General features: G+C 43.3%; 1 protein-coding gene and 1 pseudogene across 3 annotated transcripts in view; both read left to right on the top strand.

Moving 5' to 3' along the window:
• The window catches only part of FCHSD2 (FCH and double SH3 domains 2), a 150,696-nt gene extending 135,293 nt beyond the window's left edge, over nucleotides 1-15,403 (top strand). For 2 of the 3 annotated variants that reach the window (XM_036426641.2, XM_036426643.2), the window contains 7 exons: nucleotides 1,750-1,881; nucleotides 8,791-8,874; nucleotides 8,995-9,172; nucleotides 9,459-9,679; nucleotides 11,192-11,321; nucleotides 11,656-11,738; nucleotides 13,318-15,403. In XM_036426641.2, coding sequence (XP_036282534.1) covers nucleotides 1,750-1,881; nucleotides 8,791-8,874; nucleotides 8,995-9,172; nucleotides 9,459-9,679; nucleotides 11,192-11,321; nucleotides 11,656-11,738; nucleotides 13,318-13,401 — 912 coding nt within the window. In that variant the 3' untranslated portion in view covers nucleotides 13,402-15,403. The remainder of the gene's footprint in view (nucleotides 1-1,749; nucleotides 1,882-8,790; nucleotides 8,875-8,994; nucleotides 9,173-9,458; nucleotides 9,680-11,191; nucleotides 11,322-11,655; nucleotides 11,739-13,317) is intronic. The other variant, XM_036426642.2, reaches the window with a different exon arrangement.
• Nucleotides 2,335-5,238, top strand: LOC118713008 (annotated as a pseudogene).
• Nucleotides 15,404-16,240: the final 837 nt, after the last annotated feature.

The following is a 16,240-nucleotide window of genomic DNA, read 5'->3' as shown; positions in this document are numbered from 1 at the left end:
ATTTTGAATTGGGTTGTTTTTATACTGTTAAGTTTTAGGTATTCTTTATATACTGTCCTGGATATTGATCCCTTATCAGATATATGATTATATATGAGATATCTACATGTAAAAGAGTGAAGTAGAACCTTACCTTATAGAAATTAACTCAAATTGATCAAAGACCTAAATGTAAGAGCTAAAACTACAAATTCCTAGAAGAAAACACAGGAGGAAAGTTTCATGACACTGGATTTGGCAACAATTTTAACTCTTTTTTTTTACTGTTGAGTTTTAGGCATTCTTTATATACTATTCTAGATATAATCCCTTATCAGATATATGATTTGCAAATATTTTCTCCCATTTTGTAGGTTGCCTTTTTTTACTCTGTCCTTTGATGCATAAGTTTTTTTTTTATTTGATCAAGTCTAATCTATCTTTTTTTCCCTTATTACTTGTGCTTTTGGTGTCATATCCAAGCAATCATTGCCAAATCCAGTATCATGAAGCTTTTCCCCTGTGTTTTCTTCAATGAATTTATAGTTTTAGCTCTTACATTTAAGTCTTTGATCAATTTGAGTTAATTTCAGTAAGGTAAAAATCTACTTCATTCTTTTACATGTACATATCTCATTTTCCCAGTACCGTTTGTTGAAAAGACTGTTCTTTCCCCATTGAATAATGTTGGAACCCTTGTAGAAAATCATTAAAATCATATATAGGAGGGTTTATTTCCGGGCTCTCTATTCCCTAACTCATTTTTAATTGGTGTTATTGATCTATAATAATATAGACATATCACAGTATATCCAGACATTCCTCTATTGATGATCATATAGATTGTGTTCAGGCTTTGCCACTACATGCAGAGTTGCAGTAAACATCCTAGATTATATAGTCCCACATCCTGATGCTTTTATTTCTCCATAATGGATTTACAGAAGTGAAATTGCTAGATCAAGTAGTATGTTTAATTTTTATTTCAGTAGGTAGGTTATTTATTTTAGGAATATGTCAAATTACATTTTTATCAGCCATAGATAAAAGCCTGTTTCTCCATATCCTTGGTAGCATTTAGAAATCTTTTTGATGTTCCCCAATATGATCAGTTTAAAATGGTAAGAGGTCTTCATTAGTTGGTATTTAACAGTGAAAAGTGAAAGGATGATGATAAAAATTTGAAAGACATTTACTCTTGTTTTAAAAACCTGTGTCCTTTCATAACATGAAAAATGTGAGTGAGAATAGATACTTTTATTTCTATTCTAGAGTCCTGGTGTACGGATTCGTGCACCAGGGGGTCCTCAGCCTGGCTGTGGGATCAGGCCAAAACCAGCTCTCTGACATCCCCCAAAGGGTCCCGGATTGCGAGAGGATGCAGGCCAGTCCAAGGGTCCCCACCATTGCACAATCAGGGCCAGGGAGGGATGTGGGAGGTTGGACAGCCCAGGAGGGACTGCAGGAAGGCTCCTAGGGCATGTCCAGCCCAGCTCACTCAGGCCTGATCAGCCAGGCCCCAGAAGCAAGCTAACCCTGGTGGTCAGTGCACATCATAGCGAGTGGTTGACCATCCTTAGCATATCATTAGCAATTTATGCTTTGATTGGTTGAATGGATGACCAGACACTTAGCATATTAGGCTTTTATTATATTGGATGCAGTTGAATAAGTTAATATTTTGAAATAATTGGGTTTTAAGTATTTCTCTTACTTTCAACCACTTTTTTGAAGTTTTCAAGGTAGCCAATGGCTTCTAATTTTTCCTAGCTTAATGCAGATACTGAAAGAGAAGAAGAAGAGTTTGAAGACAACATGGATGTTTTTGATGACAGCAGTTCCAGTCCTTCTGGCACCTTAAGAAATTACCCACTCACCTGCAAAGTTGTTTATTCGTACAAGGTTTGTATTTCTCTAACACATTGCTCGTATTAAATTGTAACGGCTCTGAAGATACATATAACTGTATCAACCCAGCCTCTCATACTGTGTTTAACATAAAATTGGTGTTCAGTTAATATTAGAGGCAACATAACATAATGGTGAAGAGTCTAGGCTCTGATGTCATTTGCATGGGTTAAAATCCTGTATTAGCATCTTAAGGAGCTATATGACCACACTAGTCCCTTAGTCTCTGTGAGCCTCAATTTTCTTATCTATAGTATGGGAATAATATTATAAAGCTAGTTGAAATTAAATAACACTTTTATAGCAAAGTACTTATCATAGTGCCTGGCATCTGATAAACTTTCAGTACATAGAACTCTTACTCTTGTTATCAGGTGTCTGCTTAACAGTAGACCTCTATTAAGGTGATCCTCCTTAAAAAAATTTTTACACAGCAGGTGGTTTCCTAATCTTGCTATAACCAACTCTAGTTTCCATACTAAGCAAGGACCTGGACAAATAGATGCCAGAATATCCGAATTTGGTTTAGTATAATAGTTCTCAATCTCACTCACCCCTGCCCTGCTTGCACATTAAGTTTTTACTCAGTAAATTGGATTTCAGTTCCGCTTGTTTTCTCTTTGCCTCACTCCACTCATCCAGTCCATCAGTCAGTCCTATTGAGTTCACTTTCAAAACATATCCTGAATCCATTCCTTTTTCACCATTTTGGTCTAGGTCATTGCTTTGATTACAGTAACTGGAAAGAAACCACTCATAATTGATATCCCTTCTTCATACTTGCCTCCCAAAAGTCCATTCTGCAGCCAGAATTATCTTTAACACATAAAGGAGATTATTTTGTCCCCCTGCCTGAAACCCTTTTAAACTTCCCATCACATTTAGAAAAACAAGCTCTTCACTAGATTGGTCTGGCCACTGCCTGTCTCCCTAGCTTCACGCCAGACCCTTCCCCCTCCTAACCCCTCATTCACTATATGTTGGCCCCTCTGGCTGCCTTCCCATCTTCAAAGGCATCAGGCTTCTTCCTGTTTTGATAACTTTGCACTTGCTATTCTTCTACCTAGAACTGTCTTTTCCCAAATCTTGTTTAACTGCCCTCTGCTATTCATTGAGGCTCAGTTCAAATAGTGCCTCCTCAGGTCTCCTCTGACCATGTAAACACATAACTGACTGCTCAGTCACTCCTCTCTATCCCTTTGCCATTTGCCTTCTTTTATCTACTATATAGCACTTGTCATCAACTACACTTAAGCTTATTTGTTTTTACACTTCTTTGTCTGACTCCCCCCTAAAAGTTCATGGAGGCAGAAACCTGTCTTTGTCTGTATACCTTGTCTTCGTATCTTCGGCATGTAGGACTGTGCCTGGCACATAGTAGGTACTCAGTAAATAACTGTGGAATAAATAAATGATGTAAGAAAGGCACGAACAAATGAACCCTCCTCTGGCTCTCATGCTGATGGAAACCCAGTGCTTAGGGGACAACAACAGAGGAAGGGTCTGGAAAGAATCTTCAGCCTTTGCTTTGAGAATCATATACAGGAAAGTCTCACTCCCACCAGCCCCATCCCTGGATAAGCCAGAATTGGCAGTATTTACTCCTCGATATCAGTGGTTTCCAGACTTTTTAGTTTAACATCCTTTCATTATATATTTAAATTAAAAATACTTTCTCTTTTCTGAAAGAGTTGGGATTTTTTTTTTCTTATGTAAACTGTTTAGATAATCTTTTAAATTTTTGAAATAATCTTCTGAGATACTTGGAGAGTTGTTATAGAGATTATAAAACTAGCTTTGAGAATGTTTCCCCATCTCACCGTGTCTCAATATTGTATTTACTTTGAAGTTTCAGAATTACAATTTGAGATCCTTAAGTGGAAAAGGGTCCTAAGTGTCTGAGTGATTACAAACATCTCACATTTCCCCAACATCCCCTCTGTTGGCATATCCCAGCTATGTCCCTATGGTAAACAGACTATACAAATCTACTTAATCAATTAATCATTAAGCATTTATTGAGTGCCCATTTTGTGATAACTTTTGCAAATGCAAGAATGAATGTGGCATAATCCATGTCCTCAAAAAATGGATATCTGGGAAGAATAAATATTAAATTGAAAAAATATAATAGAATATGTCTGAAAACATAGTAGAGGTAAAACTGCTAATTCTCCCTGTGATGGTTGGGAGAAATTTTACAGACAAGGTGGTATTTAAGTTAGATCATGGATTCTTAGATCTTTCTAGATACAGTGAGAAGGAAGGGAAGGGAAGAGAAGGAGCCTTCTAAGCAGAGAGAACCATAGATACAAATGTGCTGAGCCTGTGGGTGTCTGGGAAATTCAGTGGTGCATGAGCATCAAGTGTGGAGAACAGAGCAGCTGGAAGTAAAGGTGTTTGCCATCGGACAGCAAAGGGCCTTGTAGACCAGGCTGAAGTTTGTCTTTTATCCTGCCTGGGAGGAGCCATTGGATGTCCTAAAGTCAGACTGGGCCTTTAAGAAGGTAACTCTGATCCTGACTTAGATAACTATACAGGCTCAATTGGAGATTAAATATAAGCCTAATAGTGATTCCTATAGTCCAGAATAGCAAAAAGGCCTGGATTAATCTTGTGAAAATAAAGAAAAGCTGTATTTAAGAACCGGATTCAAAAATCTTAAAAATGCTCATAAAGGACCAGAAACAGCGTGTGGGTCTCTTCCCTCTTTCGGCCTTCGTAGGAGCACCAGCAGTCAAAATGAAGTTCAATCCCTTCGTGACTTCTGACAGGATCAAGAACCGTAAATGGCATTTCAATGCACCTCCCCACATTCAAAGGAAGATTATGTCTTCTCCTCTTTCCAAAGAGCTGAGATAGAAGTACAATGTTTGATCTATGCCCATCCAAAAGGATGATAAAGTTCAGGTTGTTCGAGGACATTACAAAGGGCAGCAAATTGGCAAAGTCGTCCAGGTTTACAGGAAGAAATATGTCAGCTACATTGAACGAATGCAGTGAGAGAAAGCTAAGGTACAGCTGTTTATGTGGGCATTCTCCCCAGCAAGGTGGTCTTCACTAAACTAAAGCTGGACAAAGACTGCAAAAAGGTCCTTGAACATTAAAGCCAAATCTCGCCAAGAAGGAAAGGAAAAGGGAAAATACAAGGAAGAAACAATTGAGAAGATGCAGGCATAAATATTACATACAACTTGCATTAAAAACTTAAAATGAAAAAAAATGCTCATAGCTTTTGAACCTACTAGCATAAATCCTAAGGAAATGACCCACAATATAGAAATATGTTTTGGATACAAAATGTTCTTTCAGCCGGGACTGGTTTGGCTCAATGGATAGAGCGTCGGCTTGGGGACTGAAGGGTCCTGGGTTCGATTTCGGTCAAGGGCATGTACCTTGGTTGCGGGCATGTCCCCGGTGGGGGGTGTGCAGGAGGCAGCTGATCGATGGCTCTCTCTCATCGATGTTTCTAACTATCTCTCCCTTCCTCTCTGTACAAAATCAATAAAATATATATATATTTTTTAAATGTTCTTTCATCGTTTTATAAAGCATCTACTTTATAATAGCTCAAAGTTGGCAGTCCAATAAGGGAGTAGTTAAATATATTAACTACTGATATAATGTAACAATATTATGATAATTACAATAGTTTTTTGTGTAAGAAGAAATGCTATGTCAAAAGAAGATACCAAATTGTATGTACCTTAGCATCTCAATTATGCATATTTTCAGCTTTTTTACAATATCATACATTACTTTTGTCTTCAGGGGGGGGAAAGCATATTGTTTAAAAAAAAAACAACAGGAAATTTAGAGAGAGTGGGGGTAATTGAAGGCATGGCTGCTTCTGGAGTTCTGGCTGTCACTGTACATTAGGACTTTAGGTGGCAGTGTGAGACCATGTCTTTACTAATAACCACTTACCGACCAATCTGCTGTCGTTAGTTGGGTGGAGGACATTACTTTCCCTGCTTTAAGTAAGCCATTCTAGTAGGAAGCCCACAAGGGCGAGCAGCTAACTGTGATGCATGGTGGTCAGTGGTAGAGGGATGTGCAAAGCCCATGAGAGCAGGAGGAAGAAGCAGCCAGCTCCTTGTGGGTTGTCTGGGAAAACATGAGCTGGGCCTCAAATCATGGGTAATAATAGTGGCTGCCATTTGTGAAGTACTGTGTGCCTGGCACTATAATTATTTTTTTTCTAATCCCTTCCCAAGCCATTAATTCAACAAATATGACTTGAGCACCTTCCATGTACCTAAAAGACTGGGTTCAAGGATCTAACATTGATCAACACAGACAAAAATCTTTGCTCTTGTGGAGCTTACATTCTAATAAGAATTAAAAGAAAACTGAGGCTCAGAGAGGTCTTATGGTCACTTGCCTAAATTATGAAGATAATTGAAAATTACAGACTGAAGTTGGACTTGAACTCATAGTAATCAAAACCCATTCACTGGATGGGAAAGAGGGAGCAGCAATTGCTGGAAATAAGGACCAGCCTGGTAAAAGCATAGAGGCAAGGGCACATGGTGTGTTCAGAGAATAGGACCAGTGCTAGGGCCAGACAGACTCTCTAGGGTCCTCAGTGCCATGCAGAGGGCCTGACCTTGTCAGTTAGAAGAATTGGTCACTTCTTGGAGGTGGTATGATCAAGAAGGTGTCTGCTTCTATAAGTGTTGGACAACTTGCATGACCTCCATTCCATGACTTTTTTACAAGGACAGCAATATATTTAAAATCTTTTTATTATTATTATTGATTTTTTTTTTTTTGAGAGAGAGAGAGAGAGAAGCATCAATGTGGAAGAGACACATCAATTAGTTGCCTCCTGTATGTGCCTCAAGCCCCAACCAAACCCACAACCAAGGTCTATGCCCTGACCGGGAATAGACCTTCTGGTGCATGGGACAGCACTCCAGCCAATGAGCCGCACCAGCCAAGGCCATTGGTTGGTTCTTGTAGGAGCCCTGACTGAGGCCCATACTCTCAACTTTGGCATATTGGACGCTCTAACCAACTGAGCTACCCAGCCAGGGTGACAGCAATATATTTAAAGGTGTTCTTATGTTTGGCTCTTGGTACTTGTTGCTATTGTTATTTTTAATCCTCGCCCAAGGACATTTTTTCTGTTTGTTTTTAGAGAGTTTGGGGGGAGAGGGGGAGAGAGAAGCATGGATCGGTTGCCTTCCGCACATGCACCAATTTGGGTGGGGATAGAACCTGCAACCCAAGTACACATCCTTGACCAGAAATCCAACCTGTGCACGGGTTGACACTCTAACCACTTAGCAACACAGGCTGGAGCATGTTGGCACTTTTTTAAGTCTTGCCATGAAATCAGGAAAAATATCTTGGTTATATAGGTGCCTTTTGCTGGTATATTCAAGGTATAATGTGGTTTCAGATTAGCAAAGAAATTCCTTTGGAAAAGCTGTCAAGAACCACTGAGGCCTGGCTAGAGTGGCTCAGTAGTCCTGTGCACCAAAAGGTTGCCGGTTCGATTCCAGGTCAAGGCATGTATGGAAGGCAACCGATCGATCTGTGCCTCTCTCTCTCTTCCCCCTATCCCTCCCCTTTTCTCTTTTTTTCTGTCTTCCCCTCCCCCTCTCTCCCTCTCTGTCTCCCTTCCTCTCTCTAAGAATGTCTTCAGGTGAGGATTAAAAAAAAGACTACTCAGTGAGCTTTTTTCCCTCATATTTTGAGATCAGAGGTAATTTATTTAACATTCTGGTCCTGGAGTAAATACTTATGTGAATGGTCAGCTATTTTCAATACTATTTTTCCATCTCAAGCAATATCCAAGATCTGGGTTTGATAAATGTTTTAATGTACATGAAATAGAAAATGAATCTTAAGAAAGTGGCCCATTTTCTTGTCTTGTTTTTGCTTGTGTGATTTGGAGATTTTTCACACTTTGAGACTATGGTCTCAGGTGATAGTTTTAACTGATCTTGGGACTTAAGGGAAGTTTTAACTGATCTTGGGGCTTTAGGAGAGCTTTTAGGATTGTTCACTGGAGAGTCAGAAAAGGCCAAGAGCCCCTTCCCAGGGAACAGGTGACCGACAGTCTCTTTAGGGAACAAAGACACACAGTCTCTCTCCAGCCCTTCTGGAGAGCCCCTGAGGCTTGTGCTCAGGTTCTACAGCCTCAAGGGCAGCATCTGGGTGGCTGGTGCTAGTGAACTCCTTCTGTCAGAGAAATAAAGCCGGCAGTCAGCAGCTCCTGTAAAAGCCCATGAGTGTGTCAGCCCAGTCCGCCCAGTTAAGTTGAAGCATCATAAATCCAAATTTTGACAGATCTCAATCATTTCCTTTTCTGCAACTTTCTTTTCTTGGCCACAGTTCGCCAGTGATTCCAGATGAACTCTAGGTGCTGCGCAAGCTGTCACGCCATCCATGCACATAGCTCCTCGCATTCCCCAGCATGCACCTCCATGTAGCCCTCTGGTTTCTAACGCAGTGCTTTCTCCTTTGCCTGTGCGTCCCAAGCCGTCGTGGCTCTGTGCTTGTTCATCCCACATTGACTCCCCAATCCTCCTGAGAATGGCAGGATTGTCATCGAAGACATGGAGACACCAAGAAGTCGAATAACTCGCCGCAGATGCAGAAGCCGGAGCTGGAGCCCTGCTCCCCTACTTCCGGGACCACAGTGCTCACTGAGCCTCTTGCCTCTGCAGGACTCCCTCTCTCCAGTTTTGGTTATGGCTTTATTTTGTTTAGTTGTTCGTTTTTAAGTAAAACCTCATCTCATTATGATAGTTTTACAACACTTAAATTTTTGTGTTTGATACGTTTTCAAAATCATTTCAGTATTTTGATCCCCAGTTTTTGTTATGATCAGCGCACATCTTCTCTTTATCTAACCTTTTTTATTTTGTCCATGGCCATCCTACATTGCAGGCTTCTCAACCAGATGAGTTGACCATTGAGGAGCATGAGGTGTTAGAAGTGATTGAAGATGGAGATATGGAAGACTGGGTAAAGGTATATTCCTTTGCTCATATCACCCCTTCTTGTGACATTTTTAGGAGTGTGTTTCGGTTCTTGCTATGCTCTGTCCAGATTGTGTGTGCAAACCTGTTTTGTCACATGTCTCTCACTCAGGCTCGAAACAAAGTTGGTCAAGTGGGGTATGTGCCAGAAAAGTACCTCCAGTTTCCCACCTCCAACAGCCTCCTGAGCATGCTGCAGTCCCTGGCTGCCCTGGACAGTCGGTCACACACATCCAGCAATTCCACGGAGGCCGAGCTCGTTTCAGGCAGCCTCAACGGAGACGCCAGTGGTAAAGACTGAAATAAGGCACTCTTTCTCTGTCTCGTTTGGCCTAAACTGTATTTCCCCGGAGCCAACCTTCAGCACAACTCCGTTCCTGTTTTAAAACATGTTTTCCTTCATTTGGCCACTTTTATTCTTTATTGTCGCACCCTAAAGTTGATCTTCAGTGGGTAAAAATTACAGCTTTACTCCTCTGCACAGTGCTCTCTCAGTCCTCACGTGTGCATAGGCGAGGTCGCAGGTAACCTGGCTGTCATCATTCTCACCGCATTTTTCTCTCTCTTGCCACCTAGTCTGTTTCGTGAAAGCACTTTATGACTACGAGGGCCAGACAGATGACGAGTTATCTTTTCCTGAGGGAGCAATTATCCGAATCTTGAACAAAGAAAACCAAGATGACGATGGCTTCTGGGAAGGAGAATTCAACGGGCGGATTGGAGTTTTCCCATCGGTGCTAGTGGAAGAACTTTCAGCCTCAGAAAATGGTGACGCTCCAGGGATGAGAGAGATTCAGGTGTGTGAGAAGAGAGAAAGCTGAGTTAAGATATTTAAAGGAAATGACTCCCAAGGGATCTGTGGACCCACGCAGAAGTGGGCTCACCATTCCAGTGCTCAGTCGTCAGGTTTCTGCAAAACCAAGTTTGGGAAAGTAGGACGTATTGGTCAGGTTCTTCTGTAAAGGCTGTGTCACACCTCTCTCCCACATTCTGTTCTCTGAATCCATTAACCAAAATGCTAAATTGTATGTGACACACAAAAGAATGGCTTTGAGGAAAAATGGAAACAAACCAGAGAGGGAATGTATTCTCTCTGTGGTTAGTTTATGTAATAAAAATATTAGCTTGCTTTTTCTCTCCCTCACTGTCAGAGCCTCCTGCCAGCCCAGGTTGTGTCAGACCATTTCAGAGAATTAATGAGCCTGCCAAAGCCCCATTATACTCATGTGGACCTAAGCTTAGCTCATTATAGCAAAACTTGCCTTTACAGGAAACTCTTAATTTGGATCTATTATGGCAGCCCGGCAGGTCCAGGACCATAAGGAATATGTCTTGTTTATGTAATATCACTAGAGGCCCGATGCATGAAAATTCATGCCCTGGAGGGGGGTTCCTCAGCCCAGCCTGCTCCCTCTTACAGTCTGGGAGCCCTCAGGGGAAGGAGGCAACCTGGTGATCAGGGGAGGTGACACCTCCATGACACCTCTGCTGCTGCCACTGCCGGCAGCACAAGCCTCGGCTGGCCCTGGTTACCTGAGCCTCGGGCGACCCTGGGCGGCTGTGCAGCCACCATCCAAGGCTTGCCTGCGCCGTGGGCCAGCCCTGGGCAGCTTGGGGGCTGAGGGGACTGGGGGACTCCGGAGACAGGTATGCAGAGCGGCTGGATCTGCCTGGGGGTGGGCCCAGCCGTGCCGTGCACCTATCAGCCCAGTGGGGCTGATGGGATTGGCATCACCATCTTGTGGCTGTGGGCACCATCATCTTTGAGGCTGTGGCAGTCAATTAGCATATTCCCTCCTTATTGGCTGTGGGCACTGCCATCTTTGTGAGGGTGTGAGGGTCAATTAACATATTCCTTCTTTATCAGATAGGATGACCACTTAGCCTGACATCTACGAAACCTGGGGCAGTCAGAAACTCTGCCAGTTATTTTATTTTTTACACATATAAAAAAATATAACTTGTCCCCTTTTTTGTTCTTCATTGAATTTACTGACTCGACTAATTTGGTATGTTTTTAATGAAACTCTAGAGAATTTCATTTTCTTGGTAACTGTTTAAGATGAATTAGTCAATGGTATAGTGAGATCTATGAGAGGAAAAAGATTTAAGCAACACAAAATTGGGGCTTGGGGTGTTTAATCCAGGTTCATGTGCTTCTAATGAATCTGACGACCCCCCCCAAAAAAAAAAAAAATCAAAGTCATAACTCAGCTCCAGAGAAAAGTAATTTGTCTGAAGTAGTCAGTCAGAGAAGCTCGTCTGTCCTTCCTGAGGAAGCACTTGTAACCTCCCTTCCCTTCACGCAGATCTCTCCATCCCGCAAGCCGCCCGGCTCCCTGCCGCCTCTCCCACTGTACGACCAGCCTCCCAGCAGCCCCTACCCCAGCCCGGACAAGAGGAGCTCCCAGTTCTTCCCCCGCTCTCCTTCAGCAAATGGTAAGGGTTCTCCTGGACACGGGTTGAAATGGGTTTTTATTCAGAAATTCACTTGTTCGCCTGAAGGGCAAACAGATCTGTATTAGCATTCTCATCACTCAAAACCACAAATACCCCTAGCTGGATTGGCCTGCAGACTGAAGAGTCCCAGGTTCAATTCTAGTCAAGGACACATGCCCAGTTTTGGGGCTGGATCCCCAGTAGGGGGCATGCAGGAGGCAGCCAATCAATGATACTCTCTCATTATTGATGTTTCTATCTCACTTTCCCTCTCCTTTCCTCTCTGAAATCAATAAGGAAAAATAAAATGAGCTTCTTTGGTTCCTTCCCTTAGAAAATAGCGTCCATGCCGAATCGCCAGGCTTCTCACAGGCACCAAGGCAAACTCCTGAGACCTCATATGGCAAGCTACGACCTGTAAGTCTCCTTTCTGGGAGGGCTATAGAGTGCATAGTTCTGCCACATTGAAAAGAATGTTCAAAAGAATCTACTCTTAAATAACTACCTCTCTTTGCTCCTCACGCTCGGCCTGCCATCACCACGTCCACCTCACTGTGAAGCAGCTCTTCACGGGCCCTGACTTTGACACACTGGTCCACTGCATACTCTGCAGCGTTATTTTCCTGGACCCCCTTGTCAGCCTCTGGCGGTATTCCTTTAACCACTTGCTTTCTTTGGCTCTGCTGAGTGTCTTGTAAAGGACTTGGTTCTTGATCCTAAATGTGCTAGGCCAGTGGTCAGCAAACTCATTAGTCAACAGAGCCAAATATCAACAGGTCAACGATTGAAATTTCTTTTGAGAGCCACATTTTTTAAACTTAAACTTCTTCTAATGCCACTTCTTCTAAATAGACTCGCCCAGGCCGTGGTATTTTGTGGAAGAGCTACACTCAAGGGGCAAAGAGGCGCGCTGCAGTTTGCCGACCACATTGCTAGGCAGCCAATTGTAAGGTTGTAAGCAGGACAGTGATATGACTAGTTTTACATTTTTAAAACACTCCTATGGCTGCTAAGTAGGGAGTGAGGAAAGTGGCAGAATGGACATGGGGAGCCATTAGGAGGCTGGAGGGGCCAGCAGACATAGACTGGAGAGAAGTGGGCTGATGTGTTGCACCACCCTCTCCTGCTTCGCTTTCTGCCTCTCTGGCCTTCCTTGTCATTGATCTCTGCTGGTGCTTCTTGGGATTTGGTCCATCCTCTTGAAGTCATTAAACTCACTCTCCTTGGGTAATGTCATCTACAGCTTTGACAACTGTTCATTTACTGACAACTCCCCTATTTATAACTGCCAATCCGATCTCTTTCCTGAGCTTCAGTCTTGTGGACATCTCAGGGTGTCTGTACCAAAAGTGCTCTGGTCTCCCCCAGATAGTCACCACCAAATTGTGCCAGTTTCCCTCGGAGACAGCTGTCCGTCTTTCCACTTCTCTGCTTCCCACTGCTGGGCACCTGAGACCAACAGCAGCTCTCCCTCAGATGACCACGTTATGCCTTTGCCCTCCTCCCCTCTTTTCTCCAAACTGTTACCAAACTCATCTTTCCATGCTCTGATTATGCTGGTTCAAGTCCACCAAGGACTCTTTGCCTACAGAGTAAAGCTCAGATTTCATGACTTAACCTCAGCTACTTCTCCAGTGTTCTCTATTGCAACTCTCCTGCCAAGACATGCTCCAAGGTTTTCAGTTCTCCAGGCGCTGCTCTTACTCCCAGCTCCGGCCTGTGCTGTGGGGAGCCTTTTCGGGCCTCAGTCACTCTTGTGCCCATGAGGCTGTCAGCCGGACAAGGCCCTGATTCTCGGGTGTCACATGTAATGCAGAGTAACTCCTCCTCGGTGGGAAAGAGTGAAAATTAGGTTGAAAGAATGTGTTCAGAACATTTCTAAGACCCCCCTGGGGGCCCATGTCCTTGGATAAATGACTGGTTGGGGTTTGGATGCTTCCTTCAGGCACTGAATCCAGAAGCTGATGGACAATTTGTGTAATTGTTTCCTGCTCAGGTCCGGGCAGCTCCGCCTCCGCCTACACAGAACCACCGAAGGCCAGCAGAGAAGATGGAGGATGTGGAAATCACTCTGGTGTGATGATGGGTTTGCCCGGCTGTTACTGCTACAATCAAGGTCAGGCGTGGAGTTTGGCCAGTCTTGTTTTTTAGGCACCTTTGCATGATGATGATGACTCTTGAACAGAGCAAAAACCAGGAGGATTCTATGTGACTGGGTGGCCTGGTGGACTCCTCCCACATGTTGAATATTTTGTGCCTTTTTTTTTTTTTTTTTTTTTTGTCATTTTCTATGTCATCTCTCCTTCCATAGCACAAATCCTAACGGGCCCTCCAAACAGAGAGGGACAGCCCTCGTGCCTAACAGTGTCCATTTTTATATGAGACTCAAGACCAGGCCTCGTGCAGGCACAGTCACAGAGATGCTGATCGTGTGCACTCGTACAGTATATTACTGTGGCCACAGGACGTGGCAAAGATTCTCATCTTCAAGTGGCTTTTGCTCGTCTGGTTAAAGTTTAATCAGGTCATGTTGGCTGCATAAGGAAGCAGGAGGGATTCCAGGGAGGCTGGCTCCTCCCCGCAGGTGGTCCCCAGACTGAGAAACAAGTGGACTGCCCTGAGTCTAGCGCCAGTTGCATTAATGCACATCTCTACCACAACTAATGGATTTACACAATAACAGTGTCTTTTGTATTAATATTTATGCCATTCATTTAGTATTAGTGGAGCTAATATGGAGGGGCTGAACTAGCAGCCAGATCTTGTCCATCGCATTGGGTAGTAGAAAGGAGGCTGCGGCCACGGCAGAGATGGAGCTTCCAGATCTGAAATGAGCCGGTTTAATGTTCTTTTTGCATTTGGGTATTTTTCATCTTAATTTTTTGCAGCACATACTCTTCTGACCAGTATCCTTAGAATCTGAATGTCTAGATAAATTGGGGACACACACTTGCCTTGTTGAGCTTCTCTACTGGCATCGTTTTATTCCCAAGTCAGTGTACCGGCCCAGCCAGCCAGCCAGCCAGGATGTGACAGGCCCAGCCCCGCGGTCATCCCTGACGGAAATGCCGCTTCCCAGGCCCCACTGACATTTCTTCAGGAGGAAGAACCTGTGGCTCATGGAGGAAACCAGCTTTCTGTGAAAAAGGACTAAAGGACTGCACACCCGGCACAAGTGCAAGTTGACGAGGAAAAGACAAGTTCCCCGAATCCCGAGGAGAGCCACGGGGAACTCCTCCCCGGGCCAGCAGCCCCCGGAGCAGGTGTGCCAGAGCCCCTGCCGGCTCTCCACTTCCTATGGAAGGTAGGGTGTGTTACCGAGGGATGAAGGGATGTTTGCCAGTTGCTTTTTTTTTTAAGAAATCAAATTTGCAAAATTTAATCTACAAGTTGTATTATGCTTTGAAAACTCCTAAGACTCTAGAAACTTGAAATGCTCGCCAAATGTCCCCATGGGAATTTTTAAGGTCATAGCTGAAGGAATTTTCAGTCTGCCATTTGATCATTTCAGTGACAATACCAACTGTTGAATTTTCTCCATGATTTGGGGTTTGTTTCTTTTGTGTGTTTTTTGTTGTTGTTTTTGCATTTCTTAATCTGTTGATCTATTTGAGGTCTTTTTGTGTTATCAAACTTATTCTTAAGTTTAAAAAATAAATTAAAAGGGTGGGTTTTTTTAAGATTTTTGCCTACATGTTAAATATCTTCAAAGCACTTTAAAATTCTTCAAAGTGCTTAAATAAGGCAGTTCTTGCCACCCAGTCTTATATTCTCTCTCTAGTTAGCCAAATTGTCCTTGAATCTGCGTTTTCCACGTTCTCAGAGGGTTATTTGAAATTTTGTTATATTTTAAATATTTTCTGGAAGAGCTGCTAATTTTATTTTAAAAAAATCAAAGTTGTAAAAATAAGCCTCCTTTTTAAGAAGAACTCCTCCCTCCAGGACATGTAACCCGCGTCACCGTGCACAGGGCCCGGCCTAGAGGGATGCCTCTGTGCGATGTGCTTTCTTTACGTAAAGTGGCTGTAAAAAGTTTGTATTTATTATGTATAAAACGTTGAATAATAAAAAAATGGAAGTAAGTTTTCTAAGTTTACTTGTAAAGACACATCCTAGGCCCTTCTTTAACCACGTGACGGAGAGAGCTATCTGTTAACCCATCCGTGGAACAAGCAGTTCCTAATGCCACCCACCTGCGAGGTATAACGTTCTGGATACTGGAGACAGCAACGAGTTGTGATCTTGCTTTCAAGGTCCTTTTCAGGGTACACACGCGACGGCACTGTGTGACGTGCTGGGAGGGCGGGGAGGACCGTGTGCGAAGGGAGCTGAGCATGGAGCTGACTCTGCAGCTGCAGGGACAGGAAAACCTGCAGTCCCCTCAGAGGATGTAACTGCTGGCTTCTAGGAAATGGGAACTCTGAACTCCTCTGCTCTTTCCTCAACCTCCACCCTCAGGAGTAATGAATCCAGCAGAGATTGCACTGCCCGGGCTGGATGGATTCCCAGTTAAAGGCCTGAGTCCCTCTGGCTCCCAGCCGGCCACATTGAGGGTCAGGACTCGGCATGTTTGGGAAGAGGCCTCCAGCACTCCTCTTTCCAGAGCTGCACACATGTGATATGTATTCTCCCAGAGATTTTCCGGCCATAACTCATACCTCTATACACACTGCCTTTTTATATATGTGGGATTATATAATACATTTAGGTTTACCTAATTCTTTTTGAAGGCTATATTATAATCCATTACCTGAGCACAACTTTTTTTAAGAGTACTTTATTGATTTTTTTTTAGAGAGAAACATGAATGTGAGAGTGCAACATAGGTTGGCTGCCTCCTGCACACCCCCTACAGGGAATTGAGCAATTGAGCCTGCAACCCAGGCATGTGCCCTTGACCAGGAATTGAATCAGCAACT

The sequence above is a fragment of the Pipistrellus kuhlii genome, unplaced genomic scaffold, assembly GCF_014108245.1.
Source record: "Pipistrellus kuhlii isolate mPipKuh1 unplaced genomic scaffold, mPipKuh1.p scaffold_m20_p_9, whole genome shotgun sequence".
NCBI lineage: Eukaryota > Metazoa > Chordata > Mammalia > Chiroptera > Vespertilionidae > Pipistrellus > Pipistrellus kuhlii.
The sequence above is the reverse complement of the archived record's forward strand: the minus strand, read 5'-3'. Positions and strand labels throughout refer to the sequence as shown.